This window comes from Cyprinodon tularosa, unplaced genomic scaffold, assembly GCF_016077235.1.
Source record: "Cyprinodon tularosa strain WSP-4 unplaced genomic scaffold, ASM1607723v1 ctg548, whole genome shotgun sequence".
NCBI lineage: Eukaryota > Metazoa > Chordata > Actinopteri > Cyprinodontiformes > Cyprinodontidae > Cyprinodon > Cyprinodon tularosa.
In genome coordinates this window covers 352,636-375,599 of record NW_024039283.1, presented here as the reverse complement: position 1 = coordinate 375,599, position 22,964 = coordinate 352,636, and the positions used below count along the sequence as shown (strand labels likewise).

General features: G+C 42.0%; 1 protein-coding gene across 10 annotated transcripts in view; it reads right to left on the bottom strand.

Annotated features, from left to right (window-relative positions):
- The window catches only part of LOC119796406 (unconventional myosin-VI-like), a 74,785-nt gene that overhangs the window by 38,204 nt on the left and 13,617 nt on the right, over positions 1-22,964 (bottom strand). For all 10 annotated transcript variants that reach the window (XM_038304915.1, XM_038304916.1, XM_038304917.1 and 7 more), the window contains exons 2-10: positions 21,021-21,146; positions 18,506-18,575; positions 18,325-18,398; positions 14,545-14,674; positions 9,989-10,094; positions 8,545-8,600; positions 8,374-8,471; positions 7,216-7,380; positions 2,254-2,334 (exon numbers count right to left, since the gene is read on the bottom strand). In XM_038304915.1, the coding sequence (XP_038160843.1) occupies positions 2,254-2,334; positions 7,216-7,380; positions 8,374-8,471; positions 8,545-8,600; positions 9,989-10,094; positions 14,545-14,674; positions 18,325-18,398; positions 18,506-18,575; positions 21,021-21,137 (897 nt within the window). In that variant the 5' untranslated portion in view covers positions 21,138-21,146. The remainder of the gene's footprint in view (positions 1-2,253; positions 2,335-7,215; positions 7,381-8,373; positions 8,472-8,544; positions 8,601-9,988; positions 10,095-14,544; positions 14,675-18,324; positions 18,399-18,505; positions 18,576-21,020; positions 21,147-22,964) is intronic.

Sequence of the window (22,964 nt, the reverse complement as noted above, 5' to 3'; positions counted from 1 at the left end):
AACTGCCCAGAGCTGAAAATATATATATCTATATATTTCCCGAAATTCCCGAAGATCCCTCGGAGGACGACGCAGAGGCGCGCCGGGGCCTACACAGCTCGTACTCCTGCGGGTGTGAGCGGCCGAGATGATAAAAAAAAAGTTGGTTGCGTTATCAGACTTTGTTTTCATTGGTTCCCGACACATTTTACAGATGACTGTGGTTTGTTTTTGGTCCGACTTGCCATGACCGAAATACTGCCGAACTACAAAAACCCTTCTTTGGAACAATTTCCTCCGCCTCTCCTTGCTGCACATCTTCATGTGCTCTGTGTTGTGGTTTGAGAGGGCGGCGCTTGGTGACAGCATGCCTGGGTCCGCGATTGTGATTGGTTGGGAGGAAGCAATGACTAGCATAAACCTACATGCTAGGCTACAATGAGAAGGAAGGAAAACTGCGTTTCTTTTTTATCCAACTTTTATCGACCCTCTTTTTTTCTATTGCGCCACATGTCTATCGATCGATATATATCGTTATTGAATTATCGCCCAGCCCTATCTAGGCCCACAGCTCGTTCCTGATTGGCCCTCTGGCGTTGTGGCGTGGGATAACATAGCGCAGACCACGCTTTAATATTGGGCAGAAAATATCTGCGATAAGCTCACTGCGACACGCTGCTGGGGGAGGAGAACCAGCTCCTAACAAAGAACCCAAACGACCCCCCATTACTAAGGGGTAGACCTAGTAGTCAGGTTCAATTTGCATGTTTTCTATGCTAAAACAAGGCTCTGCTTTTGGTTCACTCTATAAAGCCTGGAACTCAACGCTATTTCTGACATTTTGAATTGAAAAAGCTTCCTGGATGGGAAGCGTAAATTCTTCAAACTTGGAAACAAAATCCATTGGATTGGTTTTTAACTTTTTAGGAATGAGGAGTTCTGAACTGAAGCCTTAGGAAGAGTGATGAGGAGGCGGAGCTGTAAATCTGAGCTGCACGCTAAGAGGCGACTCACACCGGGCCGCCATATGGTCGTCATGGAGATTCTCTCCACCTTCAACCAACAGGGACAGGAACTCAGACTCTTATGCTGCGTTCACACCGGGGGCAGCTGGCGCGACAGAAGCAGCGAGTTTACATGCAAAGTCAATGGTTGACGCGCGTCAAGGCGCAGCAAAAGGTCCCGCGGCGCGTTTCGAGCAGCAAGCGCAGCGCGTCTGAGCAGCTGAAGCAGCGCGTCGGGCGCGTTTTGGCATCTGACGCGCGTGACGCGCCGCAAACGCGCTGCTGCTCGAGATGGAAAAATTGAATTTTTGCTGCTCGACGCGCCGCGTCAACCAATCAGAGAAGCTGATCTGGGAGCTGGCTGGGAGAGAGACACAGCGCTGATGATCAGAGCGCTCTGATTACTCCTCTTAAACAGTTTATTAACGCATAATTAACTTAAAATATATACATCTGCCGGCAGAATATGTTCGCTTTTATTATTCTGGTGCCTGCAGATCGGATTATTTAGATGAAAAACACCTACCTGGATTCCTTCTGTCGGCGCACCGCTGGTATGTGGGGGTCTGAGCGGCTCCGACAGAAATAACATTGGGAGACAGGATTGTAATCTGGATGAACTGACTGCACTGATGAAGTTTTCAGGTGTATTTTCTCACTTAAAAACATATTAAAACTACTTTATTCCCACTGATCACAGCAAATATAGCTGCAAGGCAGAGAAAGGATAGAGTAGCTCTGCCCAACGCGCCTCAGACACACTTTTGGACCGCGCAGCCAGAGCAGCAAAGCTGCTTCAGCCGCGCGTCAGAATTCACTGGTACAAGCAGCAAAAATGAAGCAGCAGACGCGATTTTGCTGCTTTTGCTGCCCCCGGTGTGAACGCAGCATAAGAAAAGTCTAACAGCTCTAAAGGTTAAAAGATTAAGACATTCATAAAGGGTCAAACTGCTCCCCCTGCTGGCAGAATGTGGTCAAACACATGCAGAGTCAAATCATAGAGATTTTTCCCTCCAGACATAAATCCTGATATTTTGCTCTAATGTGTTTCCTCTTCTGGAAGCTAAGTCAGACCTTCAACTACTGGTACCTGAAGCGGGTCGCCTGCCCCAAACCCATGAAATCTGGAGCCTCCTGATCCATCCGCTGCACAGCAGCTCAGGATCAGCAGAAGCTTTCATGTTTTCCTCCCAGGTGTGTTTAAAGGAACATATACCGGGTCGATTTCATCCAATAAAACGGTTCAGTCTCCTCTGCCGGGCTGAATTACCTCTGAGCTCTTCCGGTTCTGCATGATTTGCCGATCCGTGTCTTTGGTGGCGAAGAAGCGGGTGCATCCTCTGCTCAGGTACTGCAGGAGAAGCAAAGGAAAGAAAAGGCAGAACATGTTGGGGTTTACCAGAGGGATGTGATTTCCTGTAGAAACAAAGCAAATCCAGCTTAAGAAATGATTTCTCCCTGGATGAAGGAGATCAATCAGATCTAATAATTAGTTATTGGCAAAATGCATCCTACAGATACAATAAATGAAGCGTTTCAAACTTTTAGGTCGAGTTTCTCCAAACCCTTAATTGATGGGTAAGGTGGCGGATGTGTGATGCTGAGGGCCTGTTCTCCTGCTTAGCTCCTGGGAACCAGGAGATGAAGGTTGCTTTCATATCTGGTCATAAACGTCAGCAGCTGACCCGTTTAGAGACGCTCCTTCCTGGAGTTCCGTGTCTCTGTGTTCGGAACCGCTAAAGGAAATCGGCCGACAGAACTTCCTGTTTTCCTTCTGGGTTCTGATCCGCTGCTTCAATCTGCGCATAAAGCAGCAGAGCGAGCAGAACCTCTGATCCATGTGGAGAGCCTTTCAGACCGAACCCATCCAGGTCTCGCTGCTCACTGGGGGCTCTATGGAACATCTACTTCTTGGGTTTGGCCGAGGTTTCCCCGCTGGACCCGGAACAGAGTCGCAGTCTACTAGCCTGGTGAGACCATCCTGATCTCGCGAGCTTTCAAGGTTTCAATCGCAGATCAGTCTGGAGACTCTCCGTTAAAGAAAATTTGGAGCCGTTCACCAAACGAACGTCCAATCAGCGTTAGCTTTGAGGCGGGTTGAGGTGTGACACAACGAGAAGCGCGACAGTTCAGTCTAAAGAACATGGCGGCTTCAACCGATGAAACTAGCGTTAGCGTGGCTATCGAGCAAGTTTTATCGGAATTACAGAGTATTTCTTCACTGAAAGAAGAGCAAAACACTGCTCTGGAGGCTTTTCTCAGAGGAAAAGATGTTTTTGCTCTTCTCCCGACTGGTTTCGGCAAGAGTTTGATCGATCAATTGGCTCCTCTTCGTCGTCGCTCTGTTAGTACGTCATATGCTTCATTGATCTGATTGGTTTATTTGGCCCGTCTATCACCAACATAGACCAATCAGCTAACCAGTATTTTCGCCCCTTCCCAAAATTACTTCAACGGAAGGTTTCCAGATGGAAATGCGGAGCAAATCATAATGGTGGAGTCAGGTTAGCAGTCTAAAGGAACCCACAGACCTTCACAGCAGCTCAGTAGGTTCTAAGGAGACTGTGAAAAAAGTTAAAATCAATCCTCTGGACTTTGTTTCCAAGTTTGAAGACGTTTCTCTTCCATCCAGGAAGATTTTTCAATTCAAAATGTCAGAAATAGCGTTTAGTTCCAGGTTTTATCCAGCAGCCCAACAAAGCCTGGTTTTAGTTTAGAAAACATGCAAATAGAAACGGATGAACGGGTCCCCCCCTTTGGAATGGGGGTCAATTGGCTTCTTTGTTAGCCTGCAATGTCTCATACCTGTCTACACTGCAAAAACAATCTAGAAATCAGTAAAAAAAAATCTAAAATTAAGTGTATTTACCCTTAATTTCAGTAGGTAAATAAGACAATTTGCCAATGGAATGAGTATATTTACTCCTAAAGTAAGATAATTAGATATTATGCACTTAAAATAAGACACTGGAATAGTTTTTTCTTGTTTTAAATATAAATTATCTTGTTCTATTGGCAAAGTGTCTCAAAAACCCTTATTTTAAGCAAAAATTACTTAATTAGATTTCAGTTTTTTGCAGTGTATGTCTCTGAAAGGGGGGTCGTTAAAGGGAATAGTTGGTCTGGCTGAATAGGGGAGGTCTTCTGTTCTCCTGTAAAGGGGTTGGAGCTGTGACGATAGCGGGAAGGAATCAACTCTATCGCTGCATTGGAGGTTTTTGAAAGCTGGAATCTGAGTCAACCTGCTCTGTTTAAGGTTGGTTTTTCTTTCTTAACTTTTTTTCTTTCTCCGTTTCAATTTGCATGTTTTCTAAACAAAAACCAGGCTTTGTTGGGCTACTCTAAAAAAAACCTGGAACTAAACGCTATTTCTTGACATTTTGAATTGAAAAAGCTTCCTGGATGGAAGAGAAACGTCTTCAGACTTAAAAACAAAGTCCAGAGGATAGTTTTTTTTACTTTTTTGGACCAACTCTGACCTGGATGACTGAGACCATCATGTTCTAAGGAAATAAAGTTTTTCCAGGGAAGCCGTCTAGAAAGGTTCTGATATCTGGTCCGGATCGTTTCCCGCTGGAGATCTTCTCTTTTTCTAAACTCCTGCTTCTTCTTTCCAGAGGTTTTCTGTCTGAGCATCGTTTCTGTCTTTAAGCTACTTTTTGTATTTGCTGCAGATTTAATCCTTTGCAGCCATTTGCATCCTTTATTTTCCAGTTTTCCTCTCCATCTTCGCTCCGGTCTGCTGCTCCTTTCCTTTCATCTAGGACTCGTTGCATTTTTCGCTGGCGGCTGTTTGATGAAACGTTCTTCTGGGCCGAGCTTTAATAGGAGCCGCTGCATGGCTGACCCGATACTCCTGGTAATCGGATTACCTTACATCTTTCACTACCTTCAGGGTCTGATGGGTGGAAAGGCTGCAGCTGAATGAACATCAGCGATCATTAAATCTCTTTGGAGGGATAATGATCTGCTGACGGACCCTGATGGAGCCAGAACCAGAACCCGGCTAATCTGGAACCACGCTACTGAGGAAAGGCGGTAAAAGCAGAGCTGCAGCCTGTAAAGAGATCAGGAGCTTTGCTGCATCGCCTAAAGAATTGATGGGAGCAGAATAAATAGAAAGATCCACCCAGTTTTATTAGAATGTTCTGGACTTTTAGAACTGATAAAACTCCTTCATTTAAAACAGATTAAAGATCCAAACTGTGTTTCTCTCATTCCTGGAAAAAACACTGAACTAATCCTGGTGATAAATTACTCTCTGCTGCCCCCTAGTGTTTGGAACAGACAGCTTCCTGCCAGGATGAGCTGATTTCCTGCTGAACAGAAGGTCTGAGATGTTCTGAGCGTCTTGGTGGCTCCATGAGGGCCTGAAGGCCGAGGAAGGAACCGAAGGAGCCGGAAGCAGGAAGGAGCCGGAAGCAGGAAGGAGCCGAAGGCAGGAAGGAGCCGGAAGCAGGAAGGAGCCGGAAGCAGGAAGGAGCCGGAAGCAGGGAGGAGCCGGAAGCAGGGAGGAGCCGGAAGCAGGGAGGAGCCGGAAGCAGGGAGGAGCCGGAAGCAGGGAGGAGCCGGAAGCAGGAAGGAGCCTGAAGCAGGAAGGAGCCTGAAGCAGGAAGGAACTTGAAGCAGGAAGGAGATGGAAGCAGAAAGGAGCCGGAAGCAGGAAGGAGCAGGAAGGAGCAGGAAGGAGCCGGAAGCAGGAAGGAGATGGAAGCAGGAAGGAGCCGGAAGCAGGAAGGAACCGGAAGCAGGAACGAGCCGGAAGCAGGAAGGAGATGGAAGCAGGAAGGAGATGGAAGCAGGAAGGAGATGGAAGCAGGAAGGAGATGGAAGCAGGAAGGAGATGGAAGCAGGAAGGAGCCAGAAGCAGGAAGGAGCCAGAAGCAGGAAGGAGCCGGAAGCAGGGAGGAGCCGGAAGCAGGAAGGAGCCTGAAGCAGGAAGGAGATGGAAGCAGGAAGGAGATGGAAGCAGGAAGGAGATGGAAGCAGGAAGGAGCCAGAAGCAGGAAGGAGCCGGAAGCAGGGAGGAGCCGGAAGCAGGAAGGAGCCTGAAGCAGGAAGGAGCCTGAAGCAGGAAGGAACTTGAAGCAGGAAGGAGCCGGAAGCAGGAAGGAGCAGGAAGGAGCAGGAAGGAGCCGGAAGCAGGAAGGAGATGGAAGCAGGAAGGAGCCGGAAGCAGGAAGGAACCGGAAGCAGGAACGAGCCGGAAGCAGGAAGGAGATGGAAGCAGGAAGGAGATGGAAGCAGGAAGGAGATGGAAGCAGGAAGGAGATGGAAGCAGGAAGGAGATGGAAGCAGGAAGGAGATGGAAGCAGGAAGGAGCCAGAAGCAGGAAGGAGCCAGAAGCAGGAAGGAACCGGAAGCAGGAAGGAGCAAGAAGCAGGAAGGAACCGGAAGCAGGAAGGAGCCGGAAGCAGGAAGGAGCCGGAAGCAGGAAGGAGCCGGAAGCAGGAAGGAGCCGGAAGCAGGAAGGAGCTACTTCCAGTTCCTCCTTCTGTCCTATGAACTCCTCTGGATTCAATTTAGGTCCATTATTGATAAAAGCAAAAAAATAAAAATAAAAAATAAAATAATAATAATAATAATGATGCTAAATAGAAAGAAATGAAACTTTGAAAATGTTTTAAGAAAAAAAGGTTTTAAAATGCGTTTTTTCATTTTCTGCGTGGGGGAATACAGATGCGTTTCTATAGCAACGGCATTTTTATTGGTTAAGAGAAAACGTCAAGATAGGGTGATCTGAGGAACGCTATTTGAAAAGAGTAGAATCTGTAAAAATCTATCTGAGAAATATAAAAAAAAAACTGAAAATATTAAATCTGTAAAAAAATAAATATGTAAAATAGCTAGATATTTTTATAAAATATGAAAAAAATACATAATAAAAAAATAAAATCTGAAAGAAAATGTCAAAACTGTTTTGGAAATTCTGTTTTTCTTTTAACAATATTGGACCAAAACTGTCTCCATAGCTGAAGTGCTTCCAATCTAAGCACATAGATCTATGTGACCTTCCTGTGTGATTGACCAATCAGCCGACAGGAAGAAAGCAGCTGCTGCAGCAGCTTTGAGTCGCTCAGCAGAAACTGATCTGGTTCAGAGTCTGAAAACTTTAGAAAAAAGTGGTGGATTTTTTCCAAATTCAGCAGCTTTCAGGCGCCCAGACTCCAGGCTAATAGCTCTGATCTCTCGCGTTTATCCAAACAGATCAGCAGAACATGAACGTTGGTACCCTGAACGTATCCGGAGAGCTGAGGTGGAACTTCTGGCGGATCTCCTCTGGCGCTCCGGCACACAGGCGGTAGAAGATGTGGTAGTTCCTCTCCTCAGAGCTTTGTCTGCAAATCCTTGATTTCTCTAAGAGGTAGTGGGACACAAACCCTCCGACGACGGCGTTCTGAAAGAAGAGGAAGACAGCAGTCAGATTTCACTGAACACAGAACCAGTAGCAGGACTGGGAATACTGGGACCTCATGTTAAAGTTCAAATGGTCGTATACCAGCAAAGTTAAACCATTTTCTGTGTCTGATGGTTGCAATAATACGGAAGCCGAGAGCGGCCATACTAGACTTTTTTTTTTTCTCCTTGAGATAATGACTTAACTATCTCGTTATCACGGTTAAACCATTAATTGTTTTCTCAAGATAAGATAATTATTTCACTATCACGAGAAAACAGTTATTGATTTCCTGAGATAACGAAATGATTAACGGAGGCAGAGGTCTAATTGCTTATAAGTCAGAAGTGGAAGCAAATCATCAAACCAACAATGTCTCGTTACCTAAAAGTTCAACACAGATAATTTAAAAAATTTCACATTGACTAATAAATCCTCTCCCGCTGTTGTGATATTGAAGGATGAAATCAGTTTTAACAGCAAGCTTTTGTTATCTTAAGATAATGAGAAAATTAACTCGTTTTCTCAAGAAAACCACCGTGAAAAAAGTATCTGAGGGAAACTCAAGCTCTCGGCTTCCGTACAATAAGTCTTAATTAGACCTGAATGAAGTTTGAACCGTTACTATTAACCAGCTCTAAGGACAGACGTCGCTCCTTCACCGCAAAAACTGAAAAATGAGGGAGGCAGTCTTTCTTTAATTATTTTTTCTGTTTTTTTATGACTTTAATCTTTAATATTTTATTCTCCTAATGTTGCGACTTTGAAATGTTATGTTATTCTCCTAATGTTGCGACTTTGAAATGTTATGTTATTCTCCTAATGTTATGACTTTGAAATGTTATGTTATTCTCCTAATGTTATGACTTTATAAAAAAAAATAGAAACTCTGGCCTGGCCCCAATACTGCGCCGTAGATAAAAACAGATTGGGAAAAAAATAAATAAATAATAAAATAAAAATAAATAAATAATTAAAAACAGAGGGGAATACCTTCTCATTGAAGTGGATCTCCACAAACTTCCCGAAGCGGCTGCTGTTGTTGTTCCTGACGGTTTTAGCGTTTCCAAACGCCTCCAGCAGGGGGTTTGCTGCACAAAGCAGACGCTCCAGTTAGGAACAGCATTTCTACATCATTGGATTTTATGACGTTAAAAATATTACCTTCCACTATCCTCTCATCGATGTCCTGCCCGGTCCCGTAGGACGTCGTTAAGTATCTGAAAAAGTGACGGACGACACTTTAGATCAGAGCCGACATTATAAACAAAACCAGGAAAAAAAAAAAAAACAAATAATCCAAACTCAGGACTCAGTAACTAAGAGGCAGCAGGAGAAAAAGGCTCTGCATCAGCAGCGCTGCTCCTGCTCCTCGAGACGCGCTGCAGGACTTTTTGATGCACATCAACCATAAACTATGCATGGAAACGTGCTGCTTCTGCTGTTAAAAGCGCGTTAATTAGTGATGACAACATCAAAGCCCTGTGAACCAATTTGACACAAATAACACTGCGCTCGACACATTTGAAAGTTTAGAATGGCGGCCTCTGCTGGATGCTTTTAAAACTACAATTGAGTGGGTGTCCTAATGTCCGCATTCCAAAAAGGAAAATTAAACACAATCTACTGGACTTAGTTTCCAAGTTTGAAGACGTTTCTCTTCCATCCAGGAAGCTTTTTCAATTCAAAATGTCAGAAATAGCGTTTAGTTCCAGGATTTTATAGAGTGGCCCCCAAAAAGCCTCATTAATGCCGAGAAAACACAGACTGAAGCAGGAAAACAAGCTTTACCACTTAATTATTGGAGGTTTATTTGGTTAAACACATTTTATTGTTTTTATTTAAGTCCTCCGAGTCTAAATCCATCTGCTGTTGTTCACTTTAAAGTGATTTATACATAAAGTTGGATTGGAAGATATGGAGAGAATTTTGGTTCAATATTGTTGGAAGCAAATGACAAGTTTTTTACATTAGAATGAAAATAAAACACAAAACTGAGAAAAAGGTTTTACTTAAATGAACTTTTATTTTTTTCAAATGTTATTTTTTGAGAAAAATATTAACAGATTTTATGTTTTGAATTTTTTTTAAATGTTTTTTATATATGTTCTTTTTTTCATATCAAGTTTTATGATGTTTATCTTTTTCAGATTTAAAATTTTTAAATGTTATTTTCTGAGAAAAAGTAACAGATTTTATGTTTTCACATTTTTTTGTAAAAATGTTTTTTTTATATATATTTTTTTCAAGTTTTATGAAGTTTCTTTTTCAGATTTAAAAATTTCAAAAAATTTGTCTTAGAAAAACATGAACAGATTGCTTTTTATATTTTTTTTCATATCAAGTTTTATGAAGCGTATTTTTTTTTTATTTTATCTTCATATTTTTGTTGCGTTCCAGGCTTTTCCTTCGCCTCGAGCTTCTTTTCCGAACATACGACTGTTCAACGCAAACATGCGGAACCAGTTATTTGTGATAAAATATATCTGATGAAACTGTTTTAATAAACGTTTTTTTTATTAATCAAACATCCAAATCAACAAAGGCGTGAAACGCAGCAGATCGGATCCGGCTCCACAGCGGAGCTGCCGGCTTCATCCAAACCCACCTGAGAACAAACTTGGTGTTTTCCGTCTTTCCAGCTCCAGACTCTCCTGAGACGATGATGGACTGGCTCGTCTTCAGGACCTTCATGTCTCTGTACGCCTTATCAGCTGCAGAGACACACGGACACAACCTCATTATGGAGTCAACTTAGTGCCATTATTCTAGCAAAGAATAATGGTACGAACTACAAAATGATATTAAAAATGCCAAATCACTGCACATGTTTAAGAGAATGTTAAAGACTGGATTCTTGAAGAAGTATGAAATAGTAAGAAGTGAGCTCATACTATCGTTGTTTAGTTGAGATTGACGACTGACTTTGTTTTTGTTGCAGAAGATAACCATTTTTTTTAGTTTCAGAGCTGAGAAAAAAGGGGCAGATATAAGATTTTTTTCTTCTTTCTGCTGCCTTTCATTTCATTTTGTTTTAAAATGTTGAAATACATATGTAGTATGTCTGTGTGTATATGTATGTAATGTATACAGATGGATATGTAGGTATGTATGGATGGAGGTGTATTTTTTATTTTTTAGTATATCAAAAATTTGATAGGCTGTTTTTTTTTTTTGTATTCAATGAAATGAATGAATATAAAAAATAAAAAAAAAGAATGTTTTATAAATGGAAATAAACGACTGAAACGGTGAAAAACTTCCTTATTTAAAAAAAAGTTACTGATTTTTTTATATTAATATTTTTTCAAATTTCCTTTTTTTTTTCCCCCAAACAGATTTTACATTAAAATCTTTTCAAGTTTCTCTTTTCCAGGATGAGTTTTACAAATCGCACTTTTTACAGATAAAACTCTTTTTTTCCACTTTAAGGCCAATAAAAAAGCTCTATGTTGACAAACTGAAAAATAACTAAAAAAAAAAACTCCATTTGAAACATTTATATGAAAACATTGAAGAAAAAAAAAATACATCTGAAAAACATTTGACATAAAATGTGAAATAAAGTTACTGAAAAATAAAAATATGTACAACTTAGGGAAATAAAGCAAAATTATACTCAAAAATTTTCTCTGCTTAAGAAATTTTTCCTATTTCCAAAATGTTTTCTTCACAACAATAATGGACTCCGTGTGGTTTTCATCAACGATGACGAAATTATTTCATTTTTTTTTTTTTTATAACGATAATGAAAACTGAGGAGCTAAACGTGGATGTTTGCAGCAGCAGCAGCGGGGGAGAAAATAATCCACCATGAGGTCCCCCCCCCTCAGGGACATAAATCAATATTAACTTCCATATGCACATATTAAATTAAACTATTCCATATAATATGCTGAAAAATGTGCATAAACACTAGTGAAAAGCTCTCATAAAGCAGTGAAAACATTTAGCTCCTATATAACCAACTCAAAAGCTCTCATACAGAAACTGTTCATATAAACGGGTGAAAAGATTTACCTTTTAAACACGCTGCTAAAAAGCTTTTTGCAGATTTTAGTTAAAACAGAAAAAACTTCAGCTTCACAGGATTTTTGACTTTCCAAAAAAAACTGTATGTATTTATTTTTTAAGGTACATTGTTAGATGTAATATCTGCAAAAATATTAGCAAATAGCTGCTGAACATTCTGGAAAAAAGGCTGAAAACAAACCAGTGGATTTTGTTTTTAACACTGTTTGAATATTTGTAAATTGTTAGCTAAACATTTAAACATAAATTATAATCCATTAAGGTCGTCAAACCGACAGTCACGTTTATTTAACCATTTTGGATTTAAAAATATCAAATAATAAATGTTTCAAATGTTATATAGAAAAATAATGACAACTTCAAAATTCACAGGATTGGTTTATTTTTTCCCAAATTATGGGGAAACGGAATATGTCAGCTGACTGAAATATATGGTTCACCTAGTAGTGTTAATGAAAGGTAAAGCTTTTCACTAGTTTATATGAACAGTTTTCAATACTCTGTATGAGAGCTTTTCACTAGTGTTAATGCACAGTACATTATATGGAAGAGTTTAAAGGAATAGTACACCCAAAACATGATTAGCCTTCATTTTCCACTCACCCCCATGCTGAACAACACTCTGGAGTACTTTTTTGATATCTCAAATGCATCTGGAGATCTGGGAGGCTTCTTGCTGTCTGCTGACATTCAAATAATGGAGGTCTATGGCGCCCGAGGCAGAAAAGTCCATAAAAGTCCACAAAAAACGTGTCAATATTCCTCCATACTGCTCGTCCAATGTAATCCAAGAGTCCTGAGTGGGTAGCGTCCAGAATTTACTCGAAACGAAGTCATTTAGAATGTTTTTAGAGCATAAACAGTAGTGTATAGGATTTCCTGAAAGCGCGTTCACGACGCTACGGAAACCGCGGCAGACCAAACCAGATGAAAGTACGCATTCAGCGTCTGCTCTGCCGATAATGCAAGCGTAGAAGAAGAAATGTGCTGTTTACCTGTGCAAAGAAAGAAACAACGAAATAAAAATTTCTGAGGACTTCAGTGTTGAGGAAGAGCATGAGTTCTTTGCCGAGCTGAATGCGCACTTTCATCTGGTTTGGTCTGCCGCGGTTTCCGTAGACTCGTGAATGCGCTTTCAGGAAATCCTATACACTACTGTTTATGCTCTAAAACGTTCTAAATGACTTCGTTTTCGAGTAAATTATGGACGCTACCCACTCAGGACACTTGGAATACATTGGACGAGCAGTATGGAGGAATATTGACACGTTTTTTGTGGACTTTTATGGACCTTTCTGTCTCGGGCGCCATAGACCTCCATTATTTGAATGTCAGCAGACAGCAAGAAGCCTCCCAGATCTCCAGATGCATTTGAGATATCAAAAAAGTACTCCAGAGTGTTGTTCAGCATGGGGGTGAGTAGAAAATGAAGGCTAATCATGTTTTGGGTGTACTATTCCTTTAATATGCAGGGCTCGATGTTAACCATCGCCCGATCTCCCGGGGGAAGTAGTTTTTATTGTCGGGAGAGTACACATGTCGCAAAAAAAAAAAAACATCTATCACTCAAAATTACTTTAAAATCACCGACATTCACTGAAAACGACCCAGAAGCGTTGCCGGGGCCAATTTTGTTGTTTTGCACACATTCTCGCGTGATTTTCCACCAGATGGGGTGATTTTTGTCCGGGGATTTTTTGTCCTGCGCGAATCAGACACATTTTTTTCGACTTGGCAGACTAAAAAACAACAACAAAGCTATTTTACCCTCCACCCAGATAATTAAAATTAAAAACGATCGGTCAGGGATTAGGAAAATTAGCATAATCGTACGCCATGCGCACAGTGTAAATATGGCTACCATATGGCAGCCTTCTGTACAGTGATGCAGGTCATACATTAAAAAATTTTCATTATTTTTTTCTCTTAGACATCAGAGAGGTGCATTTAAATGTTATAGAGCTAAACATGTTAGATTGGTGACCTGCTATGTTATTATTATTGTCTTGTTGCTGCATTTATTTTGTCAGGGAAAACTAATCCTGATCAGTTAAAATGATGTCAGACTGTGGAAACCCTGAATAAAATAACTATGTATAACGATTCTCTAGAAAAGTCACATTATATTAATAGTATTATCTTGTTTTTTTTTAGATTTTTAACATTACAGTTTATATTTTTTCGAGCAAACAACAGTTTAAAGTAAAGTTAAGTTTGAAAAGAATGTGCAGGAAGGATTGAAAAGCATGTTAACACGGTAATGTAGGCTGGAGTTCATTATCTGACGCATGCAGATACACACCAGGAACCTGGAAACTTAAAAAATACTGAATTACAAAAAACATGTTTCATTGATATATATACAAAAAAATGAATATTAGGAACTATATTTATCAAACATTATTCTGGGCAAGTAAAAATTGTTTCTGGGCAAATGAAATGTGAAAGTGGTAAAAATCCTTAACGTCAACCCCTGATATGTGTCATATGGAAGTTAATTTTGATTCATGTCCCTGGGGGGGAACCTCATCATCCGGAATGGTCCGCTGCTGCATGTAATGCATAATTACTGGATCATCTGGAAACCTTGTTTATCTAAAATCATTCCTTTACTGGACTTTCAGTTAGCTCATCTGTCTGCTACATTAACCAAGATGATATGTTGAACCATTTTCACAACTTTTGTGACACACTTTTATAAAGTAGAGCATTAATTCATGAAAAAGTTTATTTAAATTCTATAAATCAAAGTTTTCGGCCCAACAGCAGTGATGATCTGCAGGCAGCATTCTATACCCAGTTATTGTAGATCTAGGATAGAGCTGCAGTCTGGGAAAGAATCTGGCTCGTATTGCAAATTGTAAAATTTGACCTTTTTTTGCAAGATAAAACCAACTAAAACTATTGTAATGACTAAAAAGTGACTTAAACTAATAATAGTTTTCGTTCTGAAGACTAAATCCAAGATGGCTGCCAAAAAAAAACAGTGAATGGAACGACAGTGACTCCATACTCTCCCAGGTTCTGCCGGTATCTCCAGAACCGGAACCAGTCCCAGCGCGGCGCAGCTTGACTCTTCGCTTCAACCTCTCCTACCTGCCGACCCCAGAAGCAGACTCCACGGTTTCTTACCGATGGCGTAGACGTGCGGCGGCAGCGTCCCCAGTGACCGGCCCTGGTACTGCTTGATGGTTTCTGCCGTGTAAAGCTTTGGGATGTCGTAGTACGGGTTGACTGCGATCAGGATGTTGGCGACGTACGTCTGAGAAGTAGAGACAACTCTTAGAACCGTTTGCTCCCGGATATAAACCCAGTAATTCACTGGGAGCTGCTCATCTTACTGGAAGGAACCGACAGAAACACAGGAGAATCCAGAATGAGCACAGTTCCACCTTCAGCCACTAGATGGCAGCATCCCGCTGCTTTATGTGGAAGCAAAGGACAGCAAAACTACTCTAACAATCAAACATCTGGTTAAACAATAAGAATGAAAGGTTTTTATGATGCAGAAAAGTGTTGGTCTTCTGAAGGATTGGGGATCTAGAAACATTTTTCTATGTGGATGTGAAAACCCCAAAGCAATAGAGGATTTGAAGGTGGATGTGACCCTGCATGATCAGATCAATGTTCTGATCTGGATGCTGAGGAGCTTTAGGATGATCTGAAGGAAACAATGGCGGACATTCTCACTCATCCAGGTGGTAGTCATTAAAAAACAAAACAATGGACTGTTTTTACAAGTTTGAAGACGTTTCTCTTCCCATCCAGGAAGCTTTTTCAAATTAAAATGTCTGGATTAGCGTTGAGTTCCGGGCTTTTATTGAGTAGCCCCAAAAAAAGCCTCATTAATGCTGAGAAAACACAGACTGAAGCAGGAAAACCATCTCCACCCCTTAATTATGGGAGGTTTATTTTGTTAAACACATTTTATTCTTTTATTGTTTTTATTTAAGTCCTCCGAGTCTGAATCCATCTGCTGTTGTTCAATTTAAAGTGGTTTATAAATAAAGTTGGATTGGAAGATATGGAGAGAATTTTGGTTCAATATTGTTGGAAGCAAATGACAAGATTTTTAACATTCGAATGAAAATATATGCAAAAAAGAAAAAAACAGTTTTAATCAAAAAGGTTTTGAGATCAACTTGTTTTTTTTAAATTAAATTTAAGATTTTATTTTTCAAATGTTTTTTTTTTTTTTTTGAGAAATTAACAGATTTTATGTTTTCACATTTTTTTAAAATAAAAATTTTTTTTTTATACATTTTCTTTTTTCGTATCAGGTTTTATGAAGTGTATCTTTTTCAGATTTAAAATTTTCAAATGTAACTTTCTGAGAAAAATATTTACAGATTTTATGTTTTCACATTTTTTATAAATTTTTTTATAATTTTTCTTCATATCAAGTTTTATGAAGTGTATCGTTTTTTTATTTTATCTTCAGATTTTTATTTTTCAAATTTTCTTTAACAGATTATGTTTTCACAATTTTGTTATAAAAATGTCTTTTTATAAATTTTCTTTTTTTTTTCTTATCAGGTTTTATTAAAGTGTATTTTTTCAAATTGTGTTTTCTCTTCGCCTCTGGGGGGCGGGCCTTCCTCTGGAGGAAGGAGTGACGATGTATTTCTATTGGTCGATGTGAGCATCAAGCGTGGCTCGAAGTGAAGAGAACGTGAAACACAATTTGGAAAGAATGCAAATCATAATCAAACCCCTAAAAAACAGAAAATAAAATTTGAAATATATACTTAGTTAAAAAAGCATAAAAAATGCTGGTATAATTTATTATTTTAAAAAAATCGATTTGAAAACACAAAAGTTACTCTTAAGCTTTTGTTTTGATTAAAAAAAATTCTCTGTATTTTGTTTTTGCTTTTTTATTGCTTGTAACAATAATGGAATAAAGTTCCCTCCATAGAACAGCGCTGGTCTGGTTCTGATCCAGACCTGAAACTAGACAGAGCTCCTCAGGGATCAGTTTTAGGCCCCTCCTGCTGTTTATTTTACTGGGATAATTTCTTTACAGCATGGTGTTTATTTTTATCTACTTCTTTATTCACTTTAACGATCTAAAGGGGGGGGGATGACTTTACATTTCATTAACTGTATTAGCTGCAACGCTAGAGGAACCAAGTTTGGACCTGCAGTGCCACAAATCTGTTTTTAAAGGAAATAACTTTTTTTTTTTTTTTTTTTTTTTATCAGAGAGTTGGATCAATATCATCATTAGCTTCTTTTAGCTTAGCCAGCTGGCCCAGATGAAGCACTCAGAGATGCTAACCCACGCAGCGTCACCGCGCGGCTGGATTACTGTATTTATGGGCTTTATTTTGGTGTCAGCAGGTCTTTAATCACACGTCTGCAGATGCTGCAGGGCGTCTTTAGGCTGACGAATACAAGTCTGAGGAAATTTCACCAGGTTCAGCTTCTCTTCTGGATGCAGGTGTTAGAAAAATGTATGTTATCGTTTTATGTTAAGTAACAGGCATTCGGCCTGTTAGGAATGTTCTGTTACGAAAAGTCAGGCTCTATCCAGTCATGTGTGTTTGCAGCTGACTGGTCGTCACCTGCAATAAAACTGCACAGGTAATGCTCTATCATGTGTTAACCTCTGACCCCTCCTGTTATCCTTTTGAAGTCCGATAATAAAAGAGGCAGAAAAGAGAGTAGACTACAGTCGCATCCTCTGTCTGTTCTCTTTCCTTTTCTGCAGAAAAGCAACTTATTTTGTTTGGTTTTCATTTCTACGACAATAAGGTTTTATTATTATTTAACCCCATCTGCAAGTCTTTCAGATTCTCCAGCATTACGCTGCCGCGTGTTATGCATAAGTCAGGCTGTCGTTGGACAGAAGTTTAGAAAGTTCTGCGTATGCGCCAGCGGTTTCGGAGATTTCGGGACGTCGGGCATATGCTGGCTAAATCTGCAAGGTGTGACAGGGACCTTACCTGCAACTTATGGCCCAGATATGGCATACGCTAACCTGACTCCGCATATCCATCTGGAAACCTTCCGTTGAAGTAATTTTGGGAAGGGGCGAAAATACCGGTTAGCTGATTGGCCTATATTGGTGATAGACGGGCCAAATAAACCAATCAGATCAACGAAGCATATGAAGTACTAACAGAGCAACGACGAAGAGGAGCCAATTGATAGATCAAACTCTTGCAGAAACCAGTCGGGAGAAGAGCAAAAACATCTTTTCCTCTGAGAAAAGCCTCCAGAGCAGTGTTTTGCTCTTCTTTCAGTGAACAAATACTCTGTAATTCCCATAAAACTTGCTCAATAGCCACGCTAACGCTAGTTTTATCGGCCTAAGCCGCCATGTTCTTTAGAATGAACTGTCGCGCTTCTCGTTGCGTCACACCTCAACCCGCCTCAAAGCCAACGCTGATTGGACGTTCGTTTGGTGAACGGCTCCAAATTTTCTTTAACGGAGAGTCTCCAGACTGATCTGCGAGTGAAACCTTGAAAGCTCGCGAGATCAGGATGGTCTCACGAGGCTAGGCATACGCCGGCATACGTCAGGAAATTTTCAGCATGCTCAAAATTTCTCGACGTTCTCGCCATAAATCAACGTGTTTCAGCACGTTATACGACTTATACAACGTATGCTAATGTTTTTGCCAGATATTTTGTACGTCAGGCATACGCTGGTCTGAATAGTCATGGTGTGACAGCGGCTTTATTCGATTTCTTTTTAAAGTTGTATTTCTGCATTTTCTTTTCAAATTTCGAACAGGAACATTACGTTCAAAAATAATGGAACAAACTTAACTCCGTACATCTCCTGCTTTAAATAGTTGGTTTTCTGTTGACTGTTAAACTTGGCTTTGTGTTTTCAGGGCTTTATAAATAAAGTGGATCCATGGCGATCATCATCAGCCCGTCTTCCTGTAAAGATTCACTCACATAGATTTTGTCCTTGCTGTATCGAACCCGGACGTTGTTCAGCAGAGTGGCTTCATTCAGGTACATCAGGGAGCCTGTGAGGGAGAGACGGGACACAGTGATGCAGAGCGGTGGAGCGCCACCTGCGGGATCGAAGGTGGAAAAGCATTCATCAGCAGAGACGGGACGACTGAAAGCTTACAGTTATCCTCCACATGTTTGTTCACGTCGTCCTCGGCAGGAAACACCTGGTTGACGGGAGCCAAGAACGTCTGCAGGAGGAGAGAAAGACGTCAGTGAACGCGGTTCCTAAACGCCGCAGCTGCCTGCGGCGAGGCGGATGAACCCAGAGCCAAACGCTGCTCTGATGGACGCCGTCAGCCTCAGCGTCTCCAGATCAGCCGTTCACTGCAGCGATGGATGCTGAGATAAAACTTCCATCCGAATTAAAATACCGTATTTCCTGGACTATAGAGTGCATCTCACTATAAGCTAACTAAGCTAACAGCTGTTAGCCAACCAATCAGGTCTGACCTGCACCTGATCAAAGCAGCGTTTCCAGAACTAAACCTGGAGGGAACGGATAAAGCGCCCCCTGCTGGCTAACAGCGTACGTAGCGGATCCCTTTTTCCATCTGCTTGGAAAAGCGACGGCAGAAAGGAAGCAATATTTTATGATAAATACAGATTTTGTAGCAAAAGGTTAACTTTCATCAAACAAATGCTAAAAGTTGACTTTAGATGGCATTAAATATAAACAAGAAGTTTTGTTAGTGCCTGTTTTTTTAATCATTCAGAACCAAAATCAGATCAAACAGGATTGAGGTGGAGAGAAGGTTTAACTATCAGCTGTTGAACCGTCCGTCCGTCCTCCTGATGATTTACTGATTCTGCTCCTTCCTGAAGCAGCAGGAAGTCCAGCCTCTGATGGACCTTCAGGTACCTGGAGAGGCTCTCTCTGGCCTCCATAATCTCCTCCTCTGGATGATGAAGAGTGGATTATTTGACCAGCTAAGCTGTTAAGGATGTAGATGGTCCGTCTCCATGGTAACCTTCCCTGGACAGACCCCTCCTGGGCAGTAAATCACAGAAATGTTTCTGTTTGGAGGAGGCGAGACCCTCGGTGTGTGCTCAGCGGGTGCCGTCTAATTCCTGGGTTATCTGCTCTGATCTAAGGTTTGAAAACTGTCTCCAAACCTCAGATCAGAGCAGGACTGATTCAGAGTTCCTCCACTAAAGCAGAACCAAACGGACCCCCCCTGCAGCAGCGGGACAGCAGGATCCGTTTATTCAGAACTCCTTTAGACAGAGCAAGAACTGCTTCTTCATGCTAATCTTTGCTCTGGTTCTGCAGCAGCAGTTCTTAGATACGAGTCCTTCAGAACCGCTCCCTGTCCACCAACAGCTGAACTCTCCTTCAGAACCCAGGCAGGTTCTGATGGAGCCCAGTTTTAGAACCGGCGGCATTTCATCTTGATCTGCAGATGATAATCCATGCCGTCCTCACAGCTGAGTTCTGGTGTCTGCGTAGGGGTTAGAGCAGCGCTGGATCCCCACAGCCTCCGCTCTGGGTCCCTGAGCACGCTGCTCCCACCAGGCACCGCACAATGGCAGCCCACTGCTCCCCAAGGGGAGGGGTTAAATGAAGAGAACACATTTCCCCCTTAAATCATCAGATCCGACTGGAAAACCTGCAAGTTTCAACTTTTCCTCCGTTTTCAGCACATTTTAAACCTTTGATGAAAAAAACAGACATGAGCAGAAAACCCAGGAATGTGTGACATCACTGTTTGCTCTGAGCACACACCGAGGGTCCCGCCTCCTCCAAACAGAAACATTTCTGTGATTTACTGCCCAGGAGGGGTCTGTCCAGGGAAGGTTACCATGGAGACGGACCATCTACATCCTTAACAGCTTAGCTGGTCAAATAATCCACTCTTCCTCATCCAGAGGAGGAGATTATGGAGGCCAGAGAGAGCCTCTCCAGGTACCTGAAGGTCCATCAGAGGCTGGACTTCCTGCTGCTTCAGGAAGGAGCAGAATCAGTAAATCATCAGGAGGAGCCAAGCGGGAGGAACCGAGCAGGAGCAGCATCCCGTTATCCATCATCCACTAAAACCCAGGAGGGGTCAGGGTTCCATCTGTTCCTGTTTGACGGCAGCTGAATAATTCCTGCCAATTCTTTCAAAGGTATTTATGAATGTTGGGTTTAATCTAATCTAATCTAATCCTTGAACACCTGCAGCTGCTGCGCCGTCTGTCAATAAATTCCGATCCATTGATTCATTTTAAGGAACTATTCGATCATTAATCCATCAAATATCAACAGATTAACCGATGAGATAATTCATCGTTAGTTGCAGCTCTCCATCGTCCAACATTGCTGCCAAAGCTTCACCAATCATGGGAAACATTTGGTCATGAAGGAAAAAGAGGAAGCATCTGAAAGGGTTAATAAACTGGAAGATGTAAGCCCCTCCCCTTCCTGCCAGGAGCTGACCTTAGCTTTAGCTTTAGCGTTAGCGCCGAGGAAGAGGAGAGAAAGAACGATGTCTCAACATGTCTAGAAAACTCTGAACTGCTTTAAATTTAAACATTTAAATGATTTAAAGAAAGAGGTTTTAAAAGCTAAACGACCATTGTTTGGTAAAAATGGCGGCGCCCTGCCTCTGCTGTAGGAGGCGGGGCCTTAAGGCCAGCTGGAGGCCTGGTCTCACCTTTCCCTTCTGCTTGAGGGGCTCGATGGTGAGGCTGTCCGCTCCGATGTCCACGATGGATCCCAGCTGGAACCCGTCCGTCGGATGAGGCGCCCACACCGCCTTCCCGTCCTCCATGATGGCGCCCTGCGAACCAGATGCACACGGCGGTTAGAGGTGACCTCAAAGGTCGTGTTTGGAGGAGGAGCTTCTAGTTCTGCTCCATGTAATCCGACCCAAACGGCCGCTGGGTTACATCCTGCTCAGATTAATGTTTAGACCCGAGTTTAAAGCAGCATTTAAGTCTGGTTTGGTTTTTAACGCAGACTAACCTGGACGTGGGTTCTGGATGGGTTCTGGTTCTGTTTCTAATCCTCTGGGTGGATTAGCAGCGGCTGTTTGGGTCGGATCACATGGACCTGCTGTAATCGTATCCTCGGTGCTTTTAGAGAAGCAACCGCTGCCAGAAAACCCAGAAGTTCCTCATTCAGACTATTGAGCACGGAGGAGGAGGTATGATGGTCTGACCCAGAGGGGAGGATGAACCGGGTCATCAACAGAACACTGATCAGACCAGCAGAGGCTGACAGAATTATTCTGGTTCTAATGATTCTGAACAACCAGAACCATCAGAACCTGCAGCTCCAGATCCATCAGAACCATTTAACGGCATCAGAACCTGCAGCTCCAGAACCATCAGAACCATTTAACGGCATCAGAACCTGCAGCTCCAGAACCATCAGAACCATTTAACGGCATCAGAACCTGCAGCTCCAGAACCATCAGAACCTGCAGCTCCAGAACCATCAGAACCATTTAACGGCATAAGAACCTGCAGCTCCAGAACCATCAGAACCTGCAGCTCCAGAACCATCAGAACCATTTAACAGCATCAGAACCTGCAGCTCCAGAACCATCAGAACCATTTAACAGCATCAGAACCTACAGCTCCAGAACCATCAGAACCTGCAGCTCTAGAACCATCAGGACCATTTAACAGCATTAGAACCTGCAGCTCCAGAACCATCAGAACCTGCAGCTCCAGAACCATCAGAACCATTTAACAGCATCAGAACCTGCAGCTCCAGAACCATCAGAACCTGCAGCTCCAGAACCATCAGAACCATTTAACAGCATTAGAACCTGCAGCTCCAGAACCATCAGAACCTGCAGCTCCAGAACCATCAGAACCATTTAACAGCATCAGAACCTGCAGCTCCAGAACCATCAGAACCTGCAGCTCCAGAACCTGCAGCTCCAGAACCATCAGAACCTGCAGCTCCAGAACCATCAGAACCATTTAACAGCATTAGAACCTGCAGCTCCAGAACCATCAGAACCTGCAGCTCCAGAACCTGCAGCTCCAGAACCATCAGAACCTGCAGCTCCAGAACCATCAGAACCATTTAACAGCATCAGAACCTGCAGCTCCAGAACCATCAGAACCATTTAACAGCATCAGAACCTGCAGCTCCAGAACCATCAGAACCATTTAACAGCATCAGAACCTGCAGCTCCAGAACCATCAGAACCTGCAGCTCCAGAACCATCAGAACCATTTAACAGCATCAGAACCTGCAGCTCCAGAACCATCAGAACCATTTAACAGCATCAGAACCTGCAGCTCCAGAACCATCAGAACCATTTAACAGCATCAGAACCTGCAACTCCAGAACCATAAGAACCATTTAACAGCATTAGAACCTGCAGCTCCAGAACCATCAGAACCTGCAGCTCCAGAACCTGCAGCTCCAGAACCATCAGAACCTGCAGCTCCAGAACCATCAGAACCATTTAACAGCATCAGAACCTGCAACTCCAGAACCATAAGAACCATTTAACAGCATTAGAACCTGCAGCTCCAGAACCATCAGAACCTGCAGCTCCAGAACCTGCAGCTCCAGAACCATCAGAACCTGCAGCTCCAGAACCATCAGAACCATTTAACAGCATTAGAACCTGCAG